General features: G+C 44.8%; 1 protein-coding gene across 3 annotated transcripts; it reads left to right on the top strand.

The window, feature by feature from the left end:
• The first annotated feature begins 233 nt into the window (after positions 1 to 233).
• ASMT (acetylserotonin O-methyltransferase) lies at positions 234 to 21100 on the top strand. Of its 3 annotated transcripts, none has more exons than XM_082220145.1 (9): positions 234 to 643; positions 4588 to 4720; positions 6567 to 6741; positions 8041 to 8170; positions 15831 to 15899; positions 16368 to 16486; positions 17239 to 17379; positions 18184 to 18306; positions 19918 to 21100. In XM_082220145.1, the coding sequence occupies exons 2-9, from the start codon at positions 4649 to 4651 to the stop codon at positions 20127 to 20129; spliced, it is 1041 nt and encodes a 346-aa protein (XP_082076271.1). In that variant the 5' UTR covers positions 234 to 643; positions 4588 to 4648; the 3' UTR covers positions 20130 to 21100. The 3 variants fall into 3 exon arrangements, with proteins under 3 accessions (XP_082076271.1, XP_082076272.1, XP_082076270.1); XM_082220146.1 differs by lacking the exon at positions 234 to 643 and adding an exon at positions 827 to 844; XM_082220144.1 differs by lacking the exon at positions 234 to 643 and adding an exon at positions 1463 to 1639.
• Positions 21101 to 22290: the final 1190 nt, after the last annotated feature.

The following is a 22290-nucleotide window of genomic DNA, read 5'->3' as shown; positions in this document are numbered from 1 at the left end:
CCATCTGTCTCAAGAGACAATGGAGTGTGCCTCCAGGAGTAAGTCAGACCGCTGCATTAGCAATACCAAAGTGACCACCTTAGGGCACAAGCCTGGGCAGCGTGGTATGGAGGTCCTGAGCTGCCCAGACAAGAAGATGCTCTACTCAGACTTGCTGGTGTGGTTCATAGAAAACACAGTGATACATTTAGCACCAGCTTGGCTGCAGGAGTTGCTGGAAGGAGGTGCAAAGTTGTCATCCAACTGTCTTAGGGACTCCACTTTGGATTTGTGTAGGGTCCTGAGCCTTTTATTCCCCCAAAGATAACCTGCAAGGCAGCAGAGGTTTAATATTTCCTTAAAGAGGTTTTCCTCCTTCTAGATGGGCTAACTTCCCAGGTTGACAAGCCCCATGTGCCTCTTACTTCCCTTTGCAGCACACGTCTTCTGTGTGGAATAATCATGCAACAATGTTTGTACAGCACTTTTGATGTTCAAAGTGCTTCACATGCATAGAAAACAATGCTGAGAAATGATGATGGTCTGGATGATGTTGGTAAGTGGAGTTCATCTGGAGGGCACCACACTGGCTATCCCTGGCATAAGATGGTACTTCAGATTCAAGGGGAGGATGCTGAGGCTGAAAGAGATTGGCTTGTCTAAGGTAATCTAATGAATTCACACCAGAGGTGCAGATTCAAGGCTTATTCTCTTAGCCATATCTCAGTAGACTAATCGGATTATTTTGAGGGATCAGGCTGGTTAGTCTGAGGCCTCTACTGATGACTTTCCAGAAACTGGAGAAGCAAAGTATTTGCTATTCCTTTTCCTCATCCCTTTCTACTCACTTCAGACAACCCCACAGGTATCTATTTTAGTATTTGTCCTATCATCTTGACTTTAAAAAGGTAAAGGTACCTTTGACCATTAGGTCGAGTTGCGGACGACTCTGGAGTTGCGTGCTCATCTTGCTCTATAGGCTGAGGGAGCCGGCATTTGTCCGCAGACAGCTTCCAGGTCATGTGGCCAGCATGACTAAGCCGCTTCTGGTGAACCAGAGCAGTGCACAGAAATGCTGTTTACCTTCCTGCTGGAGCGGTACCTATTTATCTACTTGCACTGGCATGCTTTCGAACTGCTAGGTTGGCAGGAGCAGGGACCGAGCAATAGGAGCTCACCCAGTCACGGGGATTCAAACCGCAACCTTCTGAACTGCAAGCCCTAGGCTCTGTGGCTTAACCCACAGCGCCACCTGTGTCCTCATCTTGACTTTAATTGGAATCAGAATCCTTTACTGGGGCCACTGCTGGCAAGGTCTTGTTCCATTTTAGCTTGGAGCATCATACCTAGGAGTTGATTAGATTGGCCCCTGCCAAGGGCACAAGCCCAGGAGGATGCAAAAATCAGGCCTCTCTACTCTGGCTTGGAGAGGCTAGGAACCCATCCATCTGTCTGTGTATTCCCTCTGCTGCTCCTCTGCTGGGTGAGGTGCACAGGCTTCTCTGACTGCCTCAGCGGAGGAATCCGATTGCTGGCATGGGGGTTCCCTCCCCAGTCAGCCACCACTGCTGTTAGCAGTGTGAGACAAGCCTCCAGTGGGGCTTGGGAAGAAAGAGAGAACAGGCCAGAGTTTCAGGAGGAGGAAAAAGGAAAGATGGAGGTAGAAGGGCAAAGCAGCAAGAGGAGGCAGGGAGGCAGACAGATGGGGGACATGGAGGAGAACCCAATAGCCGTGGAGGAAGTCACTGGCAGGGTGCAAAAGGAGACAAAAGCAAACGCTTTGAGTTTCTGGTCCATGGTCTCTTGCAACTTCAGAGACACCAATACAGCTTCTTGCCAAGGGTGCAAGGGAGTCTAGGTCATAGCTGTCAACTTTTCCCTTTTCTTGCGAGGAATCCTATTTGGAATAAGGGAATTTCCCTTAAAAAGGGGGAAAAGTTGACAGCTGTGGTCTAGGTACACCTTTGATCCTAGTGCAAAGACTTACACTTGCACAGTGGAAGTTCCTATCACCTTTCTCTCTCCTTGTGCGTCACCAAAATCTGTTCTGGGTTTTCCCCCAACCCTCCAGAGCAGATCCGAGAAGCTCTCTTCCAAACATGGAAATCCATGTGCTAGCAGAATGACTTGTTTTGTTGTAACCCAAAATTACCAAATTACCGTACACCACGCTGGGTCGTTGGTATATATCAGGCATGTCCAACCAGTAGATCATGCTCTTCTGATAGATCCCCGGCTGATCCTGGTAGATCACGGGACCCTTATTGATCATGGGATTAAATAAAGTTTACCGAGGACTTCCGTGTTGGCGCGATTGGCTAATGGCGGATTCCCTCCGAGCTCTGGAGGGAATTGGCTCTGCTGGAGACGGGTCTTGCCGCGACGGCGATGCGGAGACCCTCAGAAACCGCAGGCGCGGATGCTTGCGGACTTGGTGACTCGGTGGGCACCTTAAGCGCCCCCCGACCCACGAAGAGCCTTTTTAAAGGCTTCGGAGAGGGTACGGAGAGTGGCATGGTGCTGGGAGTAGACCGCTACTTCAGTGGAGCGAAGCCGTGTGCCATGGCCGGAGAGCGCTGACTTTTTTCCCTAAATTCGGACCTGAAAAGAAATAACCCGTGAGTAAAACGGAATTCGGACTTTAAAATACCTATCTTTGAATTTGGCACGACCGGGGGATGTGTTAAAGGGAAGTCCGCACCCCCCCTCCTACAAAGATCTAAAGCAAGAACAGGAGAGCTAAGGTGGAGAGTCCACCCTTTTCGGTGTGAGTTAAAAGATATTTGCTTCCACGATTTGATAAAAGAAGTTTTGAGCTGGAGTGGGAGAGTGGAACTCTAGAAGTTTTCTTTTTTTGTGTGCAACCCCCCCTCCCGGACCCGGGAACGTCCTGTGTCTGAGTCTGTTGAAGAGGAATAAGGAGTTTGACAGCTGTCAAAGCTGTCAAACGGGCAGTTTAAAGTCAAAAAACTTGCTACTTAAGATCTCTCTGGACCAAATGTGCTACAATTGAATTAAAATTGTTGGAAACAAAGAAATAAATAACGAGGTAAAGGACTGTTGGAAAAAGAATACAAAGTAACCAGAATCCCTCTAGGGGGAACTCTGAGGCATTACAATGGCTGCATATGGAAAATTACTAGCTGAAATAGAAAGAATGTTTTTCCTTGTGGGAATTTTACAAGAGCAGAGTCTGGCTATGAACAAACAACTTACGACCTTGACCTCTGGAACAAGCAGCTCTGCTGAATGTACTGAGGACTTGAATGGAAAAAAATCTGCAGCTGAACTAGAAGAGATATCTCAAGAACTGAAGGAGAGCAAGCAAGGAATGGAGAAAGTGCAGATGGAAAGTACCAACCAGAAGCCTACATTAGTGGATTATAAGGAAGAAGACCCTTGGATTACATGGATTACAAATCTGCGAAAGATGCGAAAGATGAAGGAGGAGGCCCCTGGAGTATTTGGAATACAGGAACTTAAAAGAAAGAAGAAATATGATTGGGGCCTTCACTCTGAATATGAAGGATTGGTGGAACTTTTGCAGCAGCTGGCATCAAGTATCTTTGAGGGAAGAAAACCTGGTTCGGTTGGGATAGAATTCCTTCGAGAGTCGATGACCAACATAAAGGACTACCAACAAAACCGGCAGAGAGGGACTGAAAGAGACTTGAAGGCCTCGGACGTGAGGAATCCAGGCTAAGAACTGTTATTGTGGACATATAATTGGGAAGGGACGGAAACCGGGGATGGGAGGGAGGGGAAAACAGAATTTTAAAAGCATTTATGATTTTTGGGTTTAATTAATATGATTTATATTTAATATAAAATGGGAAATCGATGGAAGGGAACTTGGGTCCACCTTAGGAAAGAATTTAGCTTTTATAAGAGTTATAAGATTAAGATGGTAATGAGGGGAAATAACAACTTGCTGACTTAACTATGAAAACTCGGATGTAGGAAGAGGGGGTGGGGGGAAGTCCAGAAACAAGGTTAAGAAAGTAAGATTTTGAAATTATACATGTTTTTGTCTTTGTCTTTTCTGTGTGTGTAATGTCTATATAAAATCTGAAAATCTAATAAATTTTTTTTGGAAAAATAAATAAATAAAGTTTACCGAAAGTTAACAAATAAAAGCTGAAGAACTCTGGGCAATCCTACCTCCCAAAATCTCAGCAACTCTGGGCTCAACAACTCTGGGCAATCCACCCACCCCACGCATGCTCCTCCTCCCTCCAATGACAATGGGTAGATCACTGCCAGTTTTTTAATACTGGGAGTAGATCACAGTCTCTTGGGAGTTGGACATGCATGGTATATATAAAAGCTATAAATAAAAAGAATGCAAAATGCCTCTTTTGCACAGTCAACTGGTCTTGCACACTTGAAGCTATTCGGTGGTCACATTTTAATATATTTAACAATAGTTCAGACCCTTCTTTTGGCTAGTGGAGTTTTTGATTCGAACAAATGAACCCACAACACTGACTACAGTGTGCCCTGGAAGGAAGAGCTTGTGTCAGCACATTTGTGGTAATAAGACTAAATATGTCTGGAGTGGTATTAGTACAGTTAAAGTGGACTACCCAGAATCATCTGTGCCTACAGGCTAAAGAGGCTTATTTAAATGAAGAAGGAAAGAGGATTTCTCACAGTGCAGTGAACAAAAATGAGCTCCGCAGAGGACCTCGAATATCCTCGTCTCTTAATTCAGTACCAGAATGGATTTTTAATATCAAAGGTAAGGCTCACAAATGATATGCCTCAAGAAAATTTAAACTAGGAAGTGATGCTTTTTTCTTCTTATTGTGGATGTGTGCAGAACCTAGAGCATCTATAGAGGTGAATCTTTTAATTTATCTGTTTTAATTTTGTGTTCAACAGCTTGCAACAACAGGTGTTAACTAAATGTGCTGGGAGGAATGCAACGAAAGATTTAAACCAGTATCAAAGTAAATAATCTTAAACCCCACCATTTGAATCATCTCCGTTGAACCAGGGCTCCTTATAAACTAAAATTTCCAAACCTGCAATCATTTCTTGGTAATCTAAAGTCCATACATGTTTAGGTTAAAAGCAAAGCATGTTTTGAATATCAAATTTGGAAAAATCCAGCACCAAGCTAAGATGTCGCTTAAGGTAAATCTCACATAGAGTTTTCCCACCTTTTCAGTGCCTGCTTTTAGAAAGAGCTCAATTGCTTTAGTGCTTACAGCTTGTGCCCTCCAGGAAGAAGCTAGCCTTGTTTCTTAACAACAGTATTTTGCTGTGGAAAGAGAGCAAGAGGTGTCAGCACAGTTCCATTTTGATATACACCTGAGATTCTTCACAGGTGTGAAATAGGAAAACTCCTAATATGAACGTGGCAGCTAAAAAAGCCAATGGAATTCTGGGCTGCATCAATAGGAGTATAGCATCTAGATCAAGGGAAGTAATAGTGCCACTGTATTCTGCTCTGGTCAGACCTCACCTGGAGTACTGTGTCCAGTTCTGGGCACCACAATTCAAGAAGGACACTGACAAACTGGAACGTGTCCAGAGGAGGGCAACCAAAATGGTCAAAGGCCTGGAAACGATGCCTTATGAGGAACGGCTAAGGGAGCTGGGCATGTTTAGCCTGGAGAAGAGGAGGTTAAGGGGTGATATGATAGCCATGTTCAAATATATAAAAGGATGTCACATGGAGGAGGGAGAAAGGTTGTTTTCTGCTGCTCCAGAGAAGCGGACACGGAGCAATGGATCCAAACTACAAGAAAGAAGATTCCACCTAAACATTAGGAAGAACTTCCTGACAGTAAGAGCTGTTCGACAGTGGAATTTGCTGCCAGGGAGTGTGGTGGAGTCTCCTACTTTGGAGGTCTTTAAGCAGAGGCTTGACAACCATATGTCAGGAGTGCTCTGATGGTGTTTCCTGCTTGGCAGGGGGTTGGACTCGATGGCCCTTGTGGTCTCTTCCAACTCTATGATTCTAACCTTTTTTAAAAGAGAGAGAGAGAAAAGAGATTCTCTTCTGTAGGCGATATGCAATTCCAATCAATAGAAAAATGCAAAGGTTTTGTAAACCCACAAGGAAGCTGGGAACAAGTAAAGTTTTCAAAGATGCTAGAAAATCATCAATAAATAACTTTAAACTAGCCCCAAGGGGGAAATTATCCCTTCAAAATTTGTGGTAAAGCAAGATATTGAAGCAAGCATATACTGTCTAGAGATCATGTTGCTCTTTTTAAAAGGAGTATGTTGCTAGGATAAAAACAATGAGGACATCGACTTGCAGCTGTGGCTTCAACATACCGTTTTTATTATTGTGTATGGCAACAATAAAAGTCCCACAACAAAAATATGCATTCAGACTATGTATGCTTAGTTTAATAAAGACTTAGATGAAGCTCAACAATGCATTGCAGAGGTCAGTTTGAAATTATTTCTGCCATTCGACTGTCGGCTGCCGTCCCAACCAACCCTGCTTATCTGGGAGCAAGCCTCATTGAATTCCATAAGCCTTACTTCTGAGAAGTCACTGCACTGTTAGCTGCTGCTGTGCTTTCTCTCTTTGCTTCTTTCATCCCTGCCCGTTCCTTTGGTTTTAGGTGATGTTTGCTGCTTGTGAGCTGGGAGTATTTGATCTGCTGAAAGAGTCAGAAGATCTCTTGACCTCGAAGGCCATTGCAGAGCATCTGGGCAGCAGCTTCCAGGGAATGGAGAGGTTGCTAGATGCCTGTGTGGGTTTAAAGCTGCTGAGAGCAGAAGTGAAAAAGGAAGGAGGTAACTGTGTCAGAGGAATCTAACATGACCAGCCACCCCTGTTTTGGCCTCTGCAAATTTTGTGCCTAGAAACTGACCATAACATTTTTTAAGAATATAAGAAGGAACCAGCTGCCCACACCAGATGCCCCCAACCTGGGTATCCTAAATGTTTAGGACCTTAACACCCATCAGCCTGAGTCAGAATGGCCAATGGTCAAGGTTGTCCAAGCCATCTACTGAGCCCCAGTATCCTGACTGGTGTTGGCTTTTGAGGGTTTCAGGCAGAGTCTTCCCCTGTCTGGAGAGGCCAGGGATTGAGCCTGGAGCCTTCTGCTTGCCAGTGGGCAACAAACAGATGGGCGTGGTATAAATAAATTATTATTATTATTATTATTATTATTATTATTATTATTATTACGCTGAAGGTAATCTGAAATAGAGATTGCTGGTTCTGGTTCACCTGCTCAGCTGTCTTTCAGCTTTGGTAAATAGGTTTTGCCTATTTCTATATTGTTTTGATAATCTGCAAGCTGTGTTTGCTACATGCGAGAGTGTGTGTGTGTATATATATATATATATATATATATATATATATATATATATATATATGCAGGTTTTGGTGTCTTCGGGTGTCTTCCCGTGTAAGAGTCGGGGTGTCTGTGCGACGTTTCGACGAGGTCTCACTCGTCATCTTCAGGCTGGTGCTTTCGGCTTCTTGTTACTGGAACCAGTAACAAGAAGCCGAAAGCACCAGCCTGAAGATGACGAGTGAGACCTCGTCGAAACGTCGCACAGACACCCCGACTCTTACACGGGAAGACACCCGAAGACACCAAAACCTGCATTCCTGTACCCGTGAAAATCTACGAAAGCATATATATACACACACACACACACACACACACACACACACATGCATGAATGCACTATGGAAGGTGACTCTCAAACCACTTCTAGCTCTTTTTTAAATGATTGTCTGTTTGTCTGTTTCCCACCTGCAAAACAGAAAGACTTTTGTGAAACATTCAAGGGTGAATGTGTGTGTTGCGCATACACAAGAGGGCATCTAATCTCTCTCTGCTTCCAGGCAGTTTCACCTTGAGCTGAACAAGGATGCTGTTAAATCCCCAAATTTGACGTATATTTTGGCAAATGGCAAGCAGAGTCAGTGTAGATTTCTAAGAAGATTGCATCAAAAACTGCTTTAAGCTGGACAAATAAATTGTGCAGATGCATTATTCTTGTACTTAAGATGATGGTGCCACAGATATCATCACCACTGTGCTAAATACTGACTTTGCCTTCTTTCCTCTTTAGCATTTTATGGAAACACGGAAATATCAAATCTCTACCTCACAAAATCAAGTCCAAAGTCTCAATATCATAACTTGATGTACTATTCCAAAACCATCTATTTGTGCTGGCACTACTTGACAGATGCTGTGAGGTAAGGTGAACGATGAGGAAGTTTATGTTGATAATTGAAAAATGAAACCTTTGTAAAACCTTGCAGTGAACCACCGCATTATTCCCCTTTTCAGGAAAACTAGTGTTTACTGTTGAATGTTGAAGTGCTAATAGTTCAAACAGGACTGGTATAGAGTTACTATTGTTACACTATTACTTTATTTTTTATACCACACACCAAGTGGTAGCATTGTGATATTGTTAATGCTTAAGAAGATTCATTTTTTGCAGGTATGTGGAAACCAGCTAGGGAATCCTTTGTCATAACAGCACTATTTACCGAGAGAATTCTCAGTAGGTATCAGGGGATGATTAGCTGCTTGTGCTTAAAATAGTGCCCCTTCAGAGTTTGTGCGACCCCACAAACCTCTGTGTGTGACAGAGCTCCTCAGACATGTCTGCTCTAGTCACTTGTAGAGTCCGACAGTGGCTGTCTGCGGAAGCGCTTCCAGCAAAGAAGTTCCTTAACGGAAACGCGTCTCCTGGACTCACGACGTGACAGCTTCCGGCGAAGCATAGGTCTCCCTGCAGTTGCTTCTGACACCTCCCCGCTATTATCGCTCGAAGTGTCTCTCACCCCTTTCTCTCCCCTTCTGCTTCCTGCCTGGGCTGCTGCGTGTCTCTCAGCATTACTGAGATCCTCCTCCAGAGACCCCGCGCTCCCCCTACTGGTCCCTGCTTTAGCTGTTGACTCTCTCCCAGTCTCTGGGAGCCCTACCACTTCCCTTTCCTCCGATGTCAGTTCCCTGACATCCACCTCCCCTCCAGGGCCCCCCTCTCCCCCGCCCCTACTCTCTCCTCTGGGCGGTGAGGAGCTGAAACCCCTAAAAGAATCCTCTTCATCTTCCGACGTCTCGAACATTTCCCTCCATCGGTCTTCGTTCCGACTCGCTGAATCCTCCTCCACCTCGGAATCAGCGAACCCCTCCAACTCTTCTTCTTCGTCGGTGGTGGCGAAGTATTCCCTCCGGAACCTCGCCACTGGCTGGGGTTTCCGAGGGAATCTCTGATGAAAAGTTTCAATCAAAACCTCGTCATCTACATCCTCTGCCCTGACCCAGGTGTTTTCCGACTCCGGCTCCCCTTCCCACATTACCAAATACTCTACTTGCTCTCCCCTCCACCTGGAATCGAGAATCTCCGCTACATGGTAGCTGTGTTCTTTTTCCTCCATAGCTGGTCCCCTATTGACCCTCCCCTCTCTGTCCCCTATATACGGTGACAGCAATGATCTGTGGAACACTGGGTGCAACTTCATGTGGTTAGGTAACCGGAGTCTGAAAGCCACTGGGTTGACCTGTTGCGTGACTTCAAATGGGCCCAGTCTTTTGGGTCTTAACTTCTTACAACCTCCTTTAAATGGTAACCCTTGGGTGGACAACCACACCTGGTCCCCCACCCTAATGCTTTCTCCTTCCCTTCTGGTTTTGTCTGCCTGCCTCTTATATTCCTCCTTCGCCCTGTTTAAATTAAGTTGGAGCTGGCGATGGATCGCTTCCATTTCTTCAACGAACTGTTCTGCGGCTGGAACGCTCCAGTTCTCCCCCTCCCCCCCTGGGAAGGCTCGGGGATGACACCCGTGATTGGCCAAAAAAGGGCTCATTCCCGTGGACACGTTCTCCGCATTGTTGTAGGCAAATTCTGCCAACGCCAGCTTCTCCACCCAATCATTCTCTCTGTCATTCACATAACACCTCAAATATTGCTGGAGGACACCATTAGCTCTTTCCGCCTGCCCGTTGGTTTCTGGATGACGGGCAGTTGAGAAATTCACCTCTACATGCAATAAGCTCATGAGCTTCCTCCAGAACCTGGAAGTAAATTGTTTCCCTCGGTCCGAAACCACCCTCAAGGGGGCACCATGCAATCTAAACACATTTTCCACAAACAATTTAGCGGTTTCTTCTGCTGTGACCGCATGTGAGCAGGCTATAAAGTGGGCCATCTTGGTTAACAGGTCTACCACAACCATAATGGCTGTCTTCCCTTTGGACCTGGGCAGATCAGTCATAAAATCTATTGCCACTGCCTCCCATGGTCTTTCCGGCGTGGGTAGTGGTTCTAATAAACCTGCCGGTGCCCGCCTCTCCCCCTTGGCTCGTTGACATCGGTCACACCCTCTCACATACTCCCGCACATCTTCCCTGACCTTGGGCCACCAGAATTCCCTGGTAACCAGCCACATGGTTTTGTGTTGCCCAAAATGCCCTGCTGTGGGGCTATCGTGCAGTTGCTTGAGTACCTTTTCCCTCAATTCTCCTTCAGGTACGTATAACGCTCCCTTGTAGTACAACGCCCCGTTTCTCTCCTCAAAACCCCCGGGTTTGTCTCCCTCCCTCCTGAGACCCCGGAGTTTGTCCTGGGCATATTCATCCTGCACCGTTCCCTCTATCAGTTCCCTTAGCCCCACCAGTGCCGCCCCACACACCCAGCGATCCTCGGGAATGACATGGGTCTCTTCGGGTGCACCCTCTCCCTCCAAATATTCAGGTTTGCGTGATAGAGCGTCCGCCCTAACGTTCTCCGGGCCTGGTACGTAACAAATCTCAAAGTTAAATTTGGAGAACTCCTGGGCCCATCTCAACTGCCGTTGGTTGAGCACTCGCGCAGTTCTCCAATACTCTAGATTCTTATGGTCCGTGCGTACTTGCACCTTCTGTTGTGCACCAATTAGTAGGTGCCTCCATCTCCGGAAGGCCTCATAAATCGCAAGAAGTTCCCGGTCATACACCGTGTAGTTTCTCTCAGATTTGTTCAGCTTTCGCGAAAAGAAGGCACACGGTCGCCACTCGGACCCCTGCTTCCCTGGCTGCAGAAGAAGCACCGCCCCTATGGCTCTGTCAGAAGCGTCTGTTTCGACCCTCAGCTTTTTTTGTAAATCCACATGTAGAAGTTGTTCGTCAGAGGCGAAGGCCTTTTTCAGTTCCTCAAACGCTCGCTCCGCCTCCCCCGTCCAAACAAACTTCTTTTTGCTGCTGAGACAGTCCGTGATGGGCACCGTCAGGTGAGCGAAGTTCCGGATGAACTTACGATAAAAGTTTCCAAACCCTAGGAACCTCTGCACATCCTTCTTAGTCTTGGGGGTTTTCCATTCCAGCACCGCTTGAACCTTGCCGGGGTCCATGGCCAACCCCTTGTCTGACAAGCGGTACCCCAGGAATTCCACCTCCTTGGTATGAAACTGACACTTCTCCAGTTTCACCCACAGTCTGTTGGCTTGCAGCCTGCTCAACACTTCTCTGACGTCTCTCACATGTTGCTCCTCATTCTCCGAATACACCAACACGTCATCTAAGAAGGCCACGCAATTCTTGTAGAGCAAAGGCCCCAGTACATGGTTCATAAAGGCTTGAAAACACGCGGAGCCTGCTTGTAATCCAAAAGGCATAACGAGATATTCAAATGCCCCCAAAGGGGTGAACATGGTGGTCTTCCATTCATCCCCTTTCCTTATACGTATCAGGTTGTACGCCCCCCTTAGGTCCAGCTTTGTAAAAATCTTTCCTTTTCGCACCCTGGTAAAAATATCATCAATCCTGGGCATAGGAAAAGCCACCGGCTCTGTCACTGCATTTAGGGCCCGAAAGTCACATACCAGTCTCGGCTTGTCCGTGTTCTTTTTATCCACAAAAAACACTGGGCTACCCCCCGCTGCCTTGGACTCTCTGATGAAACCTCTCTTCAGGTTCTTGTCAATGAACGCTCGCAACTCCTGCATCTCCCTGTCTGACATGGCATACAACCTGCCTACAGGAAGCTGTGCTCCAGGGAGTAAATTGATCTGGCAATCAAAGGGCCTATGCGGGGGTAGTTGGTCAGCTTCCTTCTCGCTGAACACGTCGCTGAGATCAGCATACTGTGATGGCACCTTCCCCTTCTCCATCACTTCCGTCCCCGCTAGGGTGGCTTGGGCCCCTGCTGACCCCTTTTCCCCCCTGCAGTGTTCTAAGCAATGTGCGGAACCGAAGGAAACCACTCTTTGATGCCAGCCCACCAGCGGATCATGTAGGGCTAGCCAGCTCATTCCCAAAATAATGGGAGCGCCTCCCCAGGTGGCCACATTAAACGCTATCAGTTCTGTGTGCCTTGCCACCCTCATTATCATTGGGATGGTCTGCAAGCTGACGCCTCCTCCCAACAGTTCTCTGCCATCGATCGTGGTCACCTGCAGGGGGTTGCTTAAGGGGATAGTCTGTATCTGGTGTTCAGCCGCAAACTCCTTGCTCATGAAATTGCAGGAGCTGCCTGAGTCCAACAGCGCCTTTATTTTTAGGGGGTGTCCATTTTGCAACTCTAGCGACACTTCAATCACTAGAGCAGGTCGAGGAGCTTCTGGCACTGGCACTTGGGAAAGGGGCACTTTCACTGCTCTTTGGCCTGGCTGCAGTGCCCTGCTGGCAACCAGGCGTTGGCTTTTACCTGCTCAGTTTCTCCCTGCTCTTCCCCCTCAACAGTTCCCACCATCCCTTGCCATTCCTTCCTCTGGGGGCAGACTCTGGCAAAGTGGCCTGGCTGTTGGCAGAGATAGCATTTCCGGGGTCCCTTTCCCTCCTTCTTCGCCCCCTCACTGGGCTTTGAAACTGCGCGCGCGCGGGCTGTTCCGATTTCCATCGGCTCTGCCGGCGGGAAAGCTGGCTCAGGAATGTCTGGAATGCGTAACTCCTTCCAACGTTCCCCTCTCCCTTCCCGCCTCTCCAAGGCTCTTGCCTCCTGGCGCGCTCCAATGGTCAGCGCAGATTTGGTCAGCTGATCCATAGACACCGCCCTGGGGCTCCTGGCCAGCTCGTCTTTCACAGCTGAAGAAAGACCTTCTTCAAATAGCATCTGAATGGGTGCTGCCGATAAATCCCACCCCAATCTGTGAATCAGCATGGTAAATTCAGTCCAGTACTCACGGACAGATCTGCTTCCCTGCTTGCAAGCCATTAGCTGTCTGCGCACTCCCCCCTCCTCAATATCGCTGGAGAACATGATATCCATTGCACGAAAGAATTTCATAGTGTCCTTCAGGATATCGTTGTGCGTTGCCATCAGGGGTCGAACCCAATCTCGCGCCCCCTTCTCAAGATGCCCAATTACGAAAGCAACTCGGGATTCCTCATCAGGGAACTCATCAAACTGCACATTCAGGGCATATTGCATTTCAGTCCTAAAGGCATGGTAATCCTTGGGGTCCCCCCCAAACTTCTGCACTAATCCTGGTACCTTTCTGGGGAACTGAGTGGTTCTCCCCTTCTTGTCTGCATCTTGAGCCCTCCTCTCCTCGAGCCTCGCCGTCTGCAGCGCAAGTTGGACCTCCAATGCTCGGTATCTGTCTTCCAAGCTTGGACCAGCTCCACCCCCTGCGGCTCCGGCTCCTGCTGGGTCGCTCATGATGCCTTCTCCTGCACAGGCAGCGTACAGAGACTGTCGGACTGCTATCAGGGGATGATTAGCTGCTTGTGCTTAAAATAGTGCCCCTTCAGAGTTTGTGCGACCCCACAAACCTCTGTGTGTGACAGAGCTCCTCAGACATGTCTGCTCTAGTCACTTGTAGAGTCCGACAGTGGCTGTCTGCGGAAGCGCTTCCAGCAAAGAAGTTCCTTAACGGAAACGCGTCTCCTGGACTCACGACGTGACAGCTTCCGGCGAAGCATAGGTCTCCCTGCAGTTGCTTCTGACACCTCCCCGCTATTATCGCTCGAAGTGTCTCTCACCCCTTTCTCTCCCCTTCTGCTTCCTGCCTGGGCTGCTGCGTGTCTCTCAGCATTACTGAGATCCTCCTCCAGAGACCCCGCGCTCCCCCTACTGGTCCCTGCTTTAGCTGTTGACTCTCTCCCAGTCTCTGGGAGCCCTACCACTTCCCTTTCCTCCGATGTCAGTTCCCTGACAGTAGGATACTTAGCAATGAGGTACTGGCACGAAGGTGTTGAGATACCAGTTGATTCTATTTTCTGTGCCAGAAGAAAACAAAGGAAATTGGGGTGGATTTTTCAGCGAATGAGGACCACTATATGCTTCTACTTTGAAGTAACTGTTGTTAGTAATACTAAGTTCTTTACCACAGATCGTTGAGAGCTGTGTAAGAGGATTTTTCACGTTCAGCTGCATCCGGAAATTAATGCAAATTTAAGATCGCCCATTTACCCAGTTTCCAAGTAGAAGCTTCCCAACAAATTTCCATTATCTGCAAGTTCTGGTCATTTCCATTATTAGTTATTACTTTCCAGAGAAAGTAATATTTAGTTATTTATTACTTTCCAGAGAAAGCAATAAATATTAAAAAATGGGAAGGCACTTTAGCTCAAGACATTTTGGAGACCCTCTTAACACCTGTCAGTTGTTTCAGAAGGAGTAGAAGGCGGAACTAAATCCATATTTCCCTTCAATTCAAAACAACTATCAAGCGTAGCTCTGGCAGAGAAGCATCCTGTATCACCCATGTGCACCAGTGATGGAACAATTCCCCTTGGCTCAATTAAGAATGCACTTGGCAATTACAAGCTTCCTCAGCATGCGTTTGGAAAAAAACCACACATCTGTTTTCTAAGAGATCTCTCTTGGCACATTTTCACTGGTGGTGCTCTGCAGATAGGCACCTTATCTTATGTCTGCTTGAGAAGAAAGCTGCCTTGAAATTTACCTCCACCTTTCCCAGCCAAAACAACAGCAACAACCGTGTAAATACATTCAGTGGGGAAAGAAAGGGTTTTTAGAGCTGGGTGAGAAACATCAGTTACATGAAACCTTCGTAAGGAACAAATCAAAGTAATTGACCCAAAGCAGATTATACGTGCCAAGCAAAAGGCTGCTTGGTTAGGTTGTCTGGCTCACACAGTTCAGAGACAGCTGTGAGAGTTTCATTGGGCACAGTGTGGTGTAGTGGTTAAGAGCGGTAGACTCGTAATCTGGTGAACAGGGTTCGCGTCCCCGCTCCTCCACATGCAGCTGCTGGGTGACCTTGGGCTAGTCACACTTCTTTGAAGTCTCTCAGCCCCGCTCACCTCACAGAGTGTTTGTTGTGGGGGAGGAAGGGAAAGGAGAATGTTAGCTGCTTTGAGACTCCTTCGGGTAGCGATAAAGTGGGATATCAAATCGAAACTCCTCCTCCTCCTCCTCCTCCTCCTCCTCCTCCTCCTCTTCTTCTTCTTCTTCTTCATGCATGTGCCTACAAAGCTTATCTGGCTTTGGTTGTCAAGGCCACTGAATAGTTGGGGTCTGTGTCGGGTGTGTGTGTGTGTGCAGAATCTTGTTTTACATTCCAAATCAGAGAAGACCTAGGGGGTGAGAAGCTTGATTTGCAATATTAAGAATGATAAGCTGGGCAAATTTGTATTCCAGAAGAGGTTATTTCTGGCATCGCTAAATTGCATTTATAGTTCTTGATACAGCTAGGAATGTAGGCATATATAAGCATACTTCTGTCTCTTAGGTTCCCAGGAAGGATGGGAGGTTATGGAATGTTTTGATGATTTTTTTTTTAAGCTAGCTTACTTCAGGATCACTGCTCCTGTGAAAAAGTGAACTCTATAAGCAACATCATGCAAACATTCTTAGGCTTTTGTTCAGGATCCTTCTTGAGTATGGCAGTATTATGTAATATAAATGACATTTTAAAGTTAGCTGTTGAATTTATCAAGAATTTCCCTCCTTAATTTAAGGGAGGGGAAAAACCAATACGAGAGAGCGTTTGGCATTTCATCAAAAGATGTCTTCGAAGCACTTTACAGGTAAGGCTTCCACTATAATAGTTTAATCTAAAACACAATAGATTGCCCCTGATCAAATGTCTCTGTGTGCACACTGTTTTTGATAGCAATAATGGTTAGTGTGAAGGTCATTAAACTGTGGGGGGAGCACACAGCAGTAATCTGTTTTGGAGGTTAATAGTATATGGCTAACGGAGGCCAGGGTGTCATGGTCCAATTCTTGGTTTCTTAAGAGATTTTCCGAGCACAATCATATACAAGCTCTTCTGCTCGTGCAATAGAAACAGCAGATCCATGTGTCCATTTGCAGAGCTGCTCCTTCCACAGAAATGAACGGGGCCGTCTGCACAAAGATCTCATGGGTGTGTTAAAGAATATGCAATTCTTTTAATCAGGATGGCAGAAAAGCTGTCCATGTCTTTTACATAGCAGTAAATCATTGCGGGCATTTGCAACAAGCTCACTGCTTGTGCAATTTCAAATCTCTAGATCAGAGGAAGAAATGATAAAATTCATGTATGGATTGAATGCAATTTGGAGCATATGTGGCAGAGATGTGATAGCTGCATTTGATCTTTCTCTGTTCCCTGTCATATACGATCTTGGAGGTAAGTGCCATTTAATACGTTTCAGTAGTTTTTCTTTGACACACACACATACAGAAATGTTAAAATCTTGCATGGAAAAACTTGCACTTTAAGACAACTGCCCGGTTTAATGAAGGCATTAAGAATACACTGGGCCTATTTTATGGACTGGCATGAATTTTAAGAGTTGCAAGCAGTTATTCATATGGTAGTTTGAGGCAATCCAGTACTCAGCAATACTAGTGTGCTTACTGGGCAGCTGTCCAAACCTGACCTTACTATAGTGGTTGGTGTGTTCTAGTACATAACCATGTTGGCCTCAGTGATACCTATAGGATTTGAAAATGCAGTTTGCAGCACTCAGTGGAGCTAGTGAGGGCCTTCTCTGTAGAGGAACCAAATATTTCCTTGTGTATCTTGGCTCCTGTTAGTAGTGGCAGAGGTGATTTCAAGTCCCAGCACCCCTTGTGCCATCAAAGAGGTTTGTGGAATGTGACCTCAATTCATGCTGGATGCATACCAGGGGACCTTAGCTTGGGGTGTGGTCCTGTCCAGGCCAAGACTGTCGAAACTCTTACGCCACTTCAGATGAAGCAGGCATCATTCCCTGCCTGAAATGGTAAGAAACCCAGAGGCAGGCCCATCCATACTCATGTGAGAACCAAAATAGTGCTGTGCTAATATGGTTAGTTGGTTAGTTATTTTTCTCCGCCTCCTCCTCTGAACTCATTACTGTTTTTTTGTGTTTTTTTTTTACCTTTTTATTCAAAAAGGAGGCGCTGGTGCTTTAGCCCAGGAATGTGTCTCACTATATCCAAATTGTTCAGTCACAATTTTCGACCTGCCTAAAGTAGTACAAACAGCAAAGAAGCATTTTGTGTCCTCTGAGGAACAGCGGATCACTTTTCATGAAGGTAAAGATGGTGATTTATTCTGTGTTTCCTGAGAAAACTAGGATGAGGAGGAGAACATTGCTCTTTACTGTAAATTCCTTTCCCCTCTCCGTAGAAAGTAGCCCCATAATATAATACTGTGCCTTTTTTCCTAAGGCTATTTCCTCCTCCTGACATTTGAAATATTTTATTTGTTGCACATTTCAGAAGGGTCATACAAGTGTGACCTGGAGCTAGAGCTTATATATATGTGTGTGACTGCAAAAGCTCTCACTGCCTAACAGATAAGTCACTGGATGGTTTTTAGAGTTGGCTCTTCCAGAAAAATGTTTGGGCTGCTTGCATGAATGTTTCTTAAAATCCCAAGACTCTGGGTGATATTCAGCTACTTTTTAATCAGAGAAGACCCACTGAAATTAATGAAGATGATTGTATACCACCCACGCTGTTCAAGAATGAAATAGGTTAAATTATAATATTAGAACCTCTATTCTCCGAATTAATTACAGGATAGACCATCTTCACATGGAACCCAATACAGAAAGTGCCTGTATTGCTTGGACTTACTGTTCCTTCTTTCACACATGCCTTGTGTCCAACAAATAGAAAACATGTAGTTTAGATGCTTTTATTAACGTGGTGCATCTCAACAGTTACAAAACCTGTCCCCTGTCTCCCCAAGAACTTTAATGATGGCTCAAGCATGAAAACAAACACCAGCGAATCTTCTTCTAATCTCAGCTACTTTGGACCCATTCCATGTTTTCTTGACATGCTGGATTCTCGGTTAATCAGAAATTAATGTTTGTTTTCTGCCTGATACAGGAGATTTTTTTGCAGACCCAGTTCCAGAAGCTGACCTGTATATTTTAGCAAGGATCCTCCATGATTGGGCAGATGAGAAATGTGTGCAGCTTCTCAAAAAGGTGCAGAAGACTTGCAAAACTGGTACGTACATGTGTATAATAATGTACAAGAGCCTGGCTATAGATTGCATTCATCACTTCAAAAAACCAAGTGCCTTTATCTCTCTGGGACTGTTTAATGTGCTCAGTGCTTTCCATTAATTGTGATGTCAGCTTGTCACTTAGCATTCTTGCAACCACGGAAGGAGGGGTGGTGGAATTGGTGGCAGGCTAGGCAAGTAGATATCACTCGTGCAATAAGGCTTCTCCTTCCTCTCCTCTCCCTGTAGCCCTTCAATATGTACTGGGGGGCTACAAGCTGTTTGAGGCTGGAGGGGAAAGAGAGAGAGAAGAGAAACGGGAAGTATCGCTGTGCAGGTGGGTGGAAGTTATTGGTTCTCAACATACTTCAAAGAAACTTTTTATCAGGGGGTGAGCTGCAGCACCAAATGTTCCCCAAACAGATTTTATTAAGAAGCTCTAAAGATATCCCTCGATAAGAAGTTTCTTGAAAACACACTGGGAACGATATCTATTTGTGCAGCTGTCTCTTTCATTCTTGAGTTTTTCTACAGCTGTTACTGATCCTTTCTATTTGTGCTATTTTTTTAAAAAGAAATTCACAACATCAAGCAGCTAGTCCCATGTGCACAGATAAGCTTTTTTTCTACTATCAAAGCAGGCATTTATCTTGCCACCCTTTCAGAAGGGTTTCAAAAATAGTTGTGGTAGCCTATGGGAACCTGCTTTTAAAAGGGGGAGGAAATATTCAAAAATCCCACCAAGCATGTACAAACTCCTAAGTTTGTCTACGTAGCTTTTCCTTGACATTAGAAATAAAGTAGCTGAAATGTGAAATGTTAGTGGCAGTTGTAGTTGTATTCCCCTTTCAGAAGTTACGGAAGGACTAAATGGACATGGGGGCAGTGGCATTGTGATAGCAGGCTGAATATCCTGGCATCTCTCTTTCTACACATTGATTGATTGATTGATTGATTATATTTCTCTGTTGCTTTTCATTCAAGTGAATTGCAAAGCAGCTTACAAATGCAACGCAAATCATATAGAATAATTAACATATCACCAGTAAAACAATTACAATTTATAAAAACACTATTAGATAAACAACTAAAAAAAAAAGAAAAGATAAACAGCACAATTACAAGTCATATTATAGAATTCACAGTGGTCACATGTATGACATGGATGAGCCTGGTGTTGTCATTCCTTTTATCAATCAATTTAGCCTTTCCATAACGTCTTGAAAAGTTTTTGGTTATTTTATAATGGCAGCAACAATACATCATTTTACTTTAATGGAAGATGCTCAGTTTATAGTAGGGATAGCCAACCTGGCACCCTCAAGAGGCTTTGGACTCCAACTCCCATCGGCATCAATGTCAGGGATAATGGGAGTTGTAGTCCAGTAGTATCTGGAGGGCACCACATTAGCTAGCTCTGGTTTATAGGATGAGTATTGAGATCCATACTTCACTTACCGGTCTAAATCCTTGTTGTTCTGTTTCACGTAGCTCCATCTTCATTCCTGGGTGCTCTCTTTTTCTTGAAATCTTAGGCTGAGGTTATAGACTCATTATAGGATTACGAAGAGGCCAGGCAATGTGTCAAAATGAATCTTGTTTTCCCCAACCAGGTGGTGGCGTTTTACTAGTAGAAACACTTCTGAATGAAGACAGAAGCGGACCTTTAGAAAGCCAGCTCTATTCCATTAATATGTTGGTTCAGACTGAAGGGAAAGAGCGGACCCCTGCAGAGTACAGCAGCCTCCTCACAGCAGCTGGCTTCAGGGAGATTGAAATCAAGAAAACTGGAAAGCTGTATGATGCCATTTTAGGAAGAAAATAATATAGTCTCTACAGCTTTATTATCAGACGTGGCAAATAAAGCAAGAATAATAATGATAGGGTTGGGTTTAAGTTAAAAATATCTACCCAACTCACAGTCGCAATTATAATATCAATAGCAATCTAATAACTGTCAAATGTTACAGTACTAATTTATTTAATTGCAGCCTAGGGAAAGAGAGTGCCTGCTTGGCCTTTTCAGTCTAGAATCCCTTTCAGCTTAAGCATGCCTTACAGTCCACATAGTGAATATTCGTAGGTATATTCTACTAGGCATTGGTTTGGGCCACTGTGATGTCATGCGAAGTGTTACAAAAAATCAGTCATGGAATGCTAATCTAGTGAGGGAAATGAAAACATCACACAGGTGAAGGGAGATGTCTTAAGACAGACGTACAGGAGATGCAGGGTCAATGAGATGGTGGGTCATGATAGAGGGCTAGGATAGAGTCAGTGGCCAGAGGACACTTCGCTCACATGTTGTAAAGCAAATTCCAAGTCTGCTACGGGGTCTGGTAAATGGTGGGGTATGTTTTCTTGCACATTTCTGTGTGTGCAGTTGTCAAGCGGACATTTGCATTGCTGGCTTCATGATAGAAATCCAGTCCCTATGTCTCTTCCACTCTGCCTCCATGGCCTCTTCCTGCAAAGAATGAGACTTAATTGTTTTATTTATTTTATTTTACGTATTTATATCCTGCCTTCCTCCCAAATTTGGATTCAAGGCAGCTAACAGAAGTTTGAAACATTATTACAAAATGCACAGTAATGAAAACAAAAGTAGTTAATAGTTAAAAATGTGTTAATTCATTTCTGGAGCATGATTCACCCCTTAAGGAACACCACATTACTCTGATATTGGCGGTATATTCCAAAAATAAATGAAACAAAAGAAAACCTTTTGACAGATGGTGATATCTTATTTTTCTGTTCAGACTAGCCCTGCTCTATAATAAAATTCTCTGAAATGAATTATTTTGCAAATGGCAACTCGTTAATGAAAGAAAGAAAAGACTTAAATCAATTAAATACTTTAACCCTTGGATTAGTTAATAGAAATAACTAATGAGCAGGATTTATTTAAATGCAAAACAGTCCTGGAAGATGGATGGATGTGCTGCTGTATTGTGTAATGATTTTGGGGGGACAGTCTGTTGCCGTCAAAACAAAGAGCATTCTGGCACTTCAAAGCAGCCCCTTGCAAGCTGATGCCCTCCAGAGCTTTGCAGTCCAAGCAAATCTGTAGGATATCAGCTTGGAGGAGGCTACCTTAAAGCTATTCAGTATAAAGACTAAGGTATTATCGAGAATGTATAACTTGCTGCTTAAATGGAATACTCAGGATGAGACAGTTAAATCAGCCATGATAAAATGGGCTCAGGACATTGGCTATAATATCATGTCTGAGGACTGGGAAAGGTTATGGACCACCGGTATGAAGTTTACGGCATGTAATGCCTTGAAAGAAAACATTATGAAAATGGTATACAGGTGGTACATGACCCCGGTCAAGCTTGCTAAGATTTACCATTTGTCTGATAACAAATGTTGGAAGTGTAAGGAGGCTGAAGGAACATTCTTTCACCTATGGTGGACTTGCCCAAGAGTGAAGGCCTTCTGGGAAATGATCTACAACGAGTTAAAAAAGGTGTTTAAGTACACCTTCCCTAAAAAACCGGAGGCCTTCCTCTTGGGTATTGTTGGCCAAAAGGTCGTAAAGAAGGATAGAACGTTTTTTATGTATGCTACCACAGCAGCAAGAATCCTTATCGCTAAGTATTGGAAGACTCAAGATTTACCCACACTGGAAGATTGGCAGACGCAATTGATGAACTACATGGAGTTGGCTGAGATGACTGCCAGGATCCGAGACTTGGGAGAAGAAGCAATGGAGGAGGATTGGAAAAAATTTAAGGACTATTTGCAAAAGTTTTATAAGTTATATGAACTTTAAGATGCCGCATGACTTGGAAGGTTAGCCCCAGCAATGAGAGTGGATTATATATGAAATTGGATAATATTATTGAAAGAATCAAAGTTTAAATGGTTAAAAAATGACAATATGTTTTGTTTTTAGAGTAAATGGAAAATAAGGGATTTAAACTTAAATTGTAATTGAAAGAACAAAAGAAACACACGAAACAAGGTTATAATTTGTTGAT

Source organism: Podarcis vaucheri (genome assembly GCF_965113315.1).
Source record: "Podarcis vaucheri genome assembly, chromosome: 4".
Lineage (NCBI taxonomy): Eukaryota > Metazoa > Chordata > Lepidosauria > Squamata > Lacertidae > Podarcis > Podarcis vaucheri.
The sequence above is the reverse complement of the archived record's forward strand: the minus strand, read 5'-3'. Positions and strand labels throughout refer to the sequence as shown.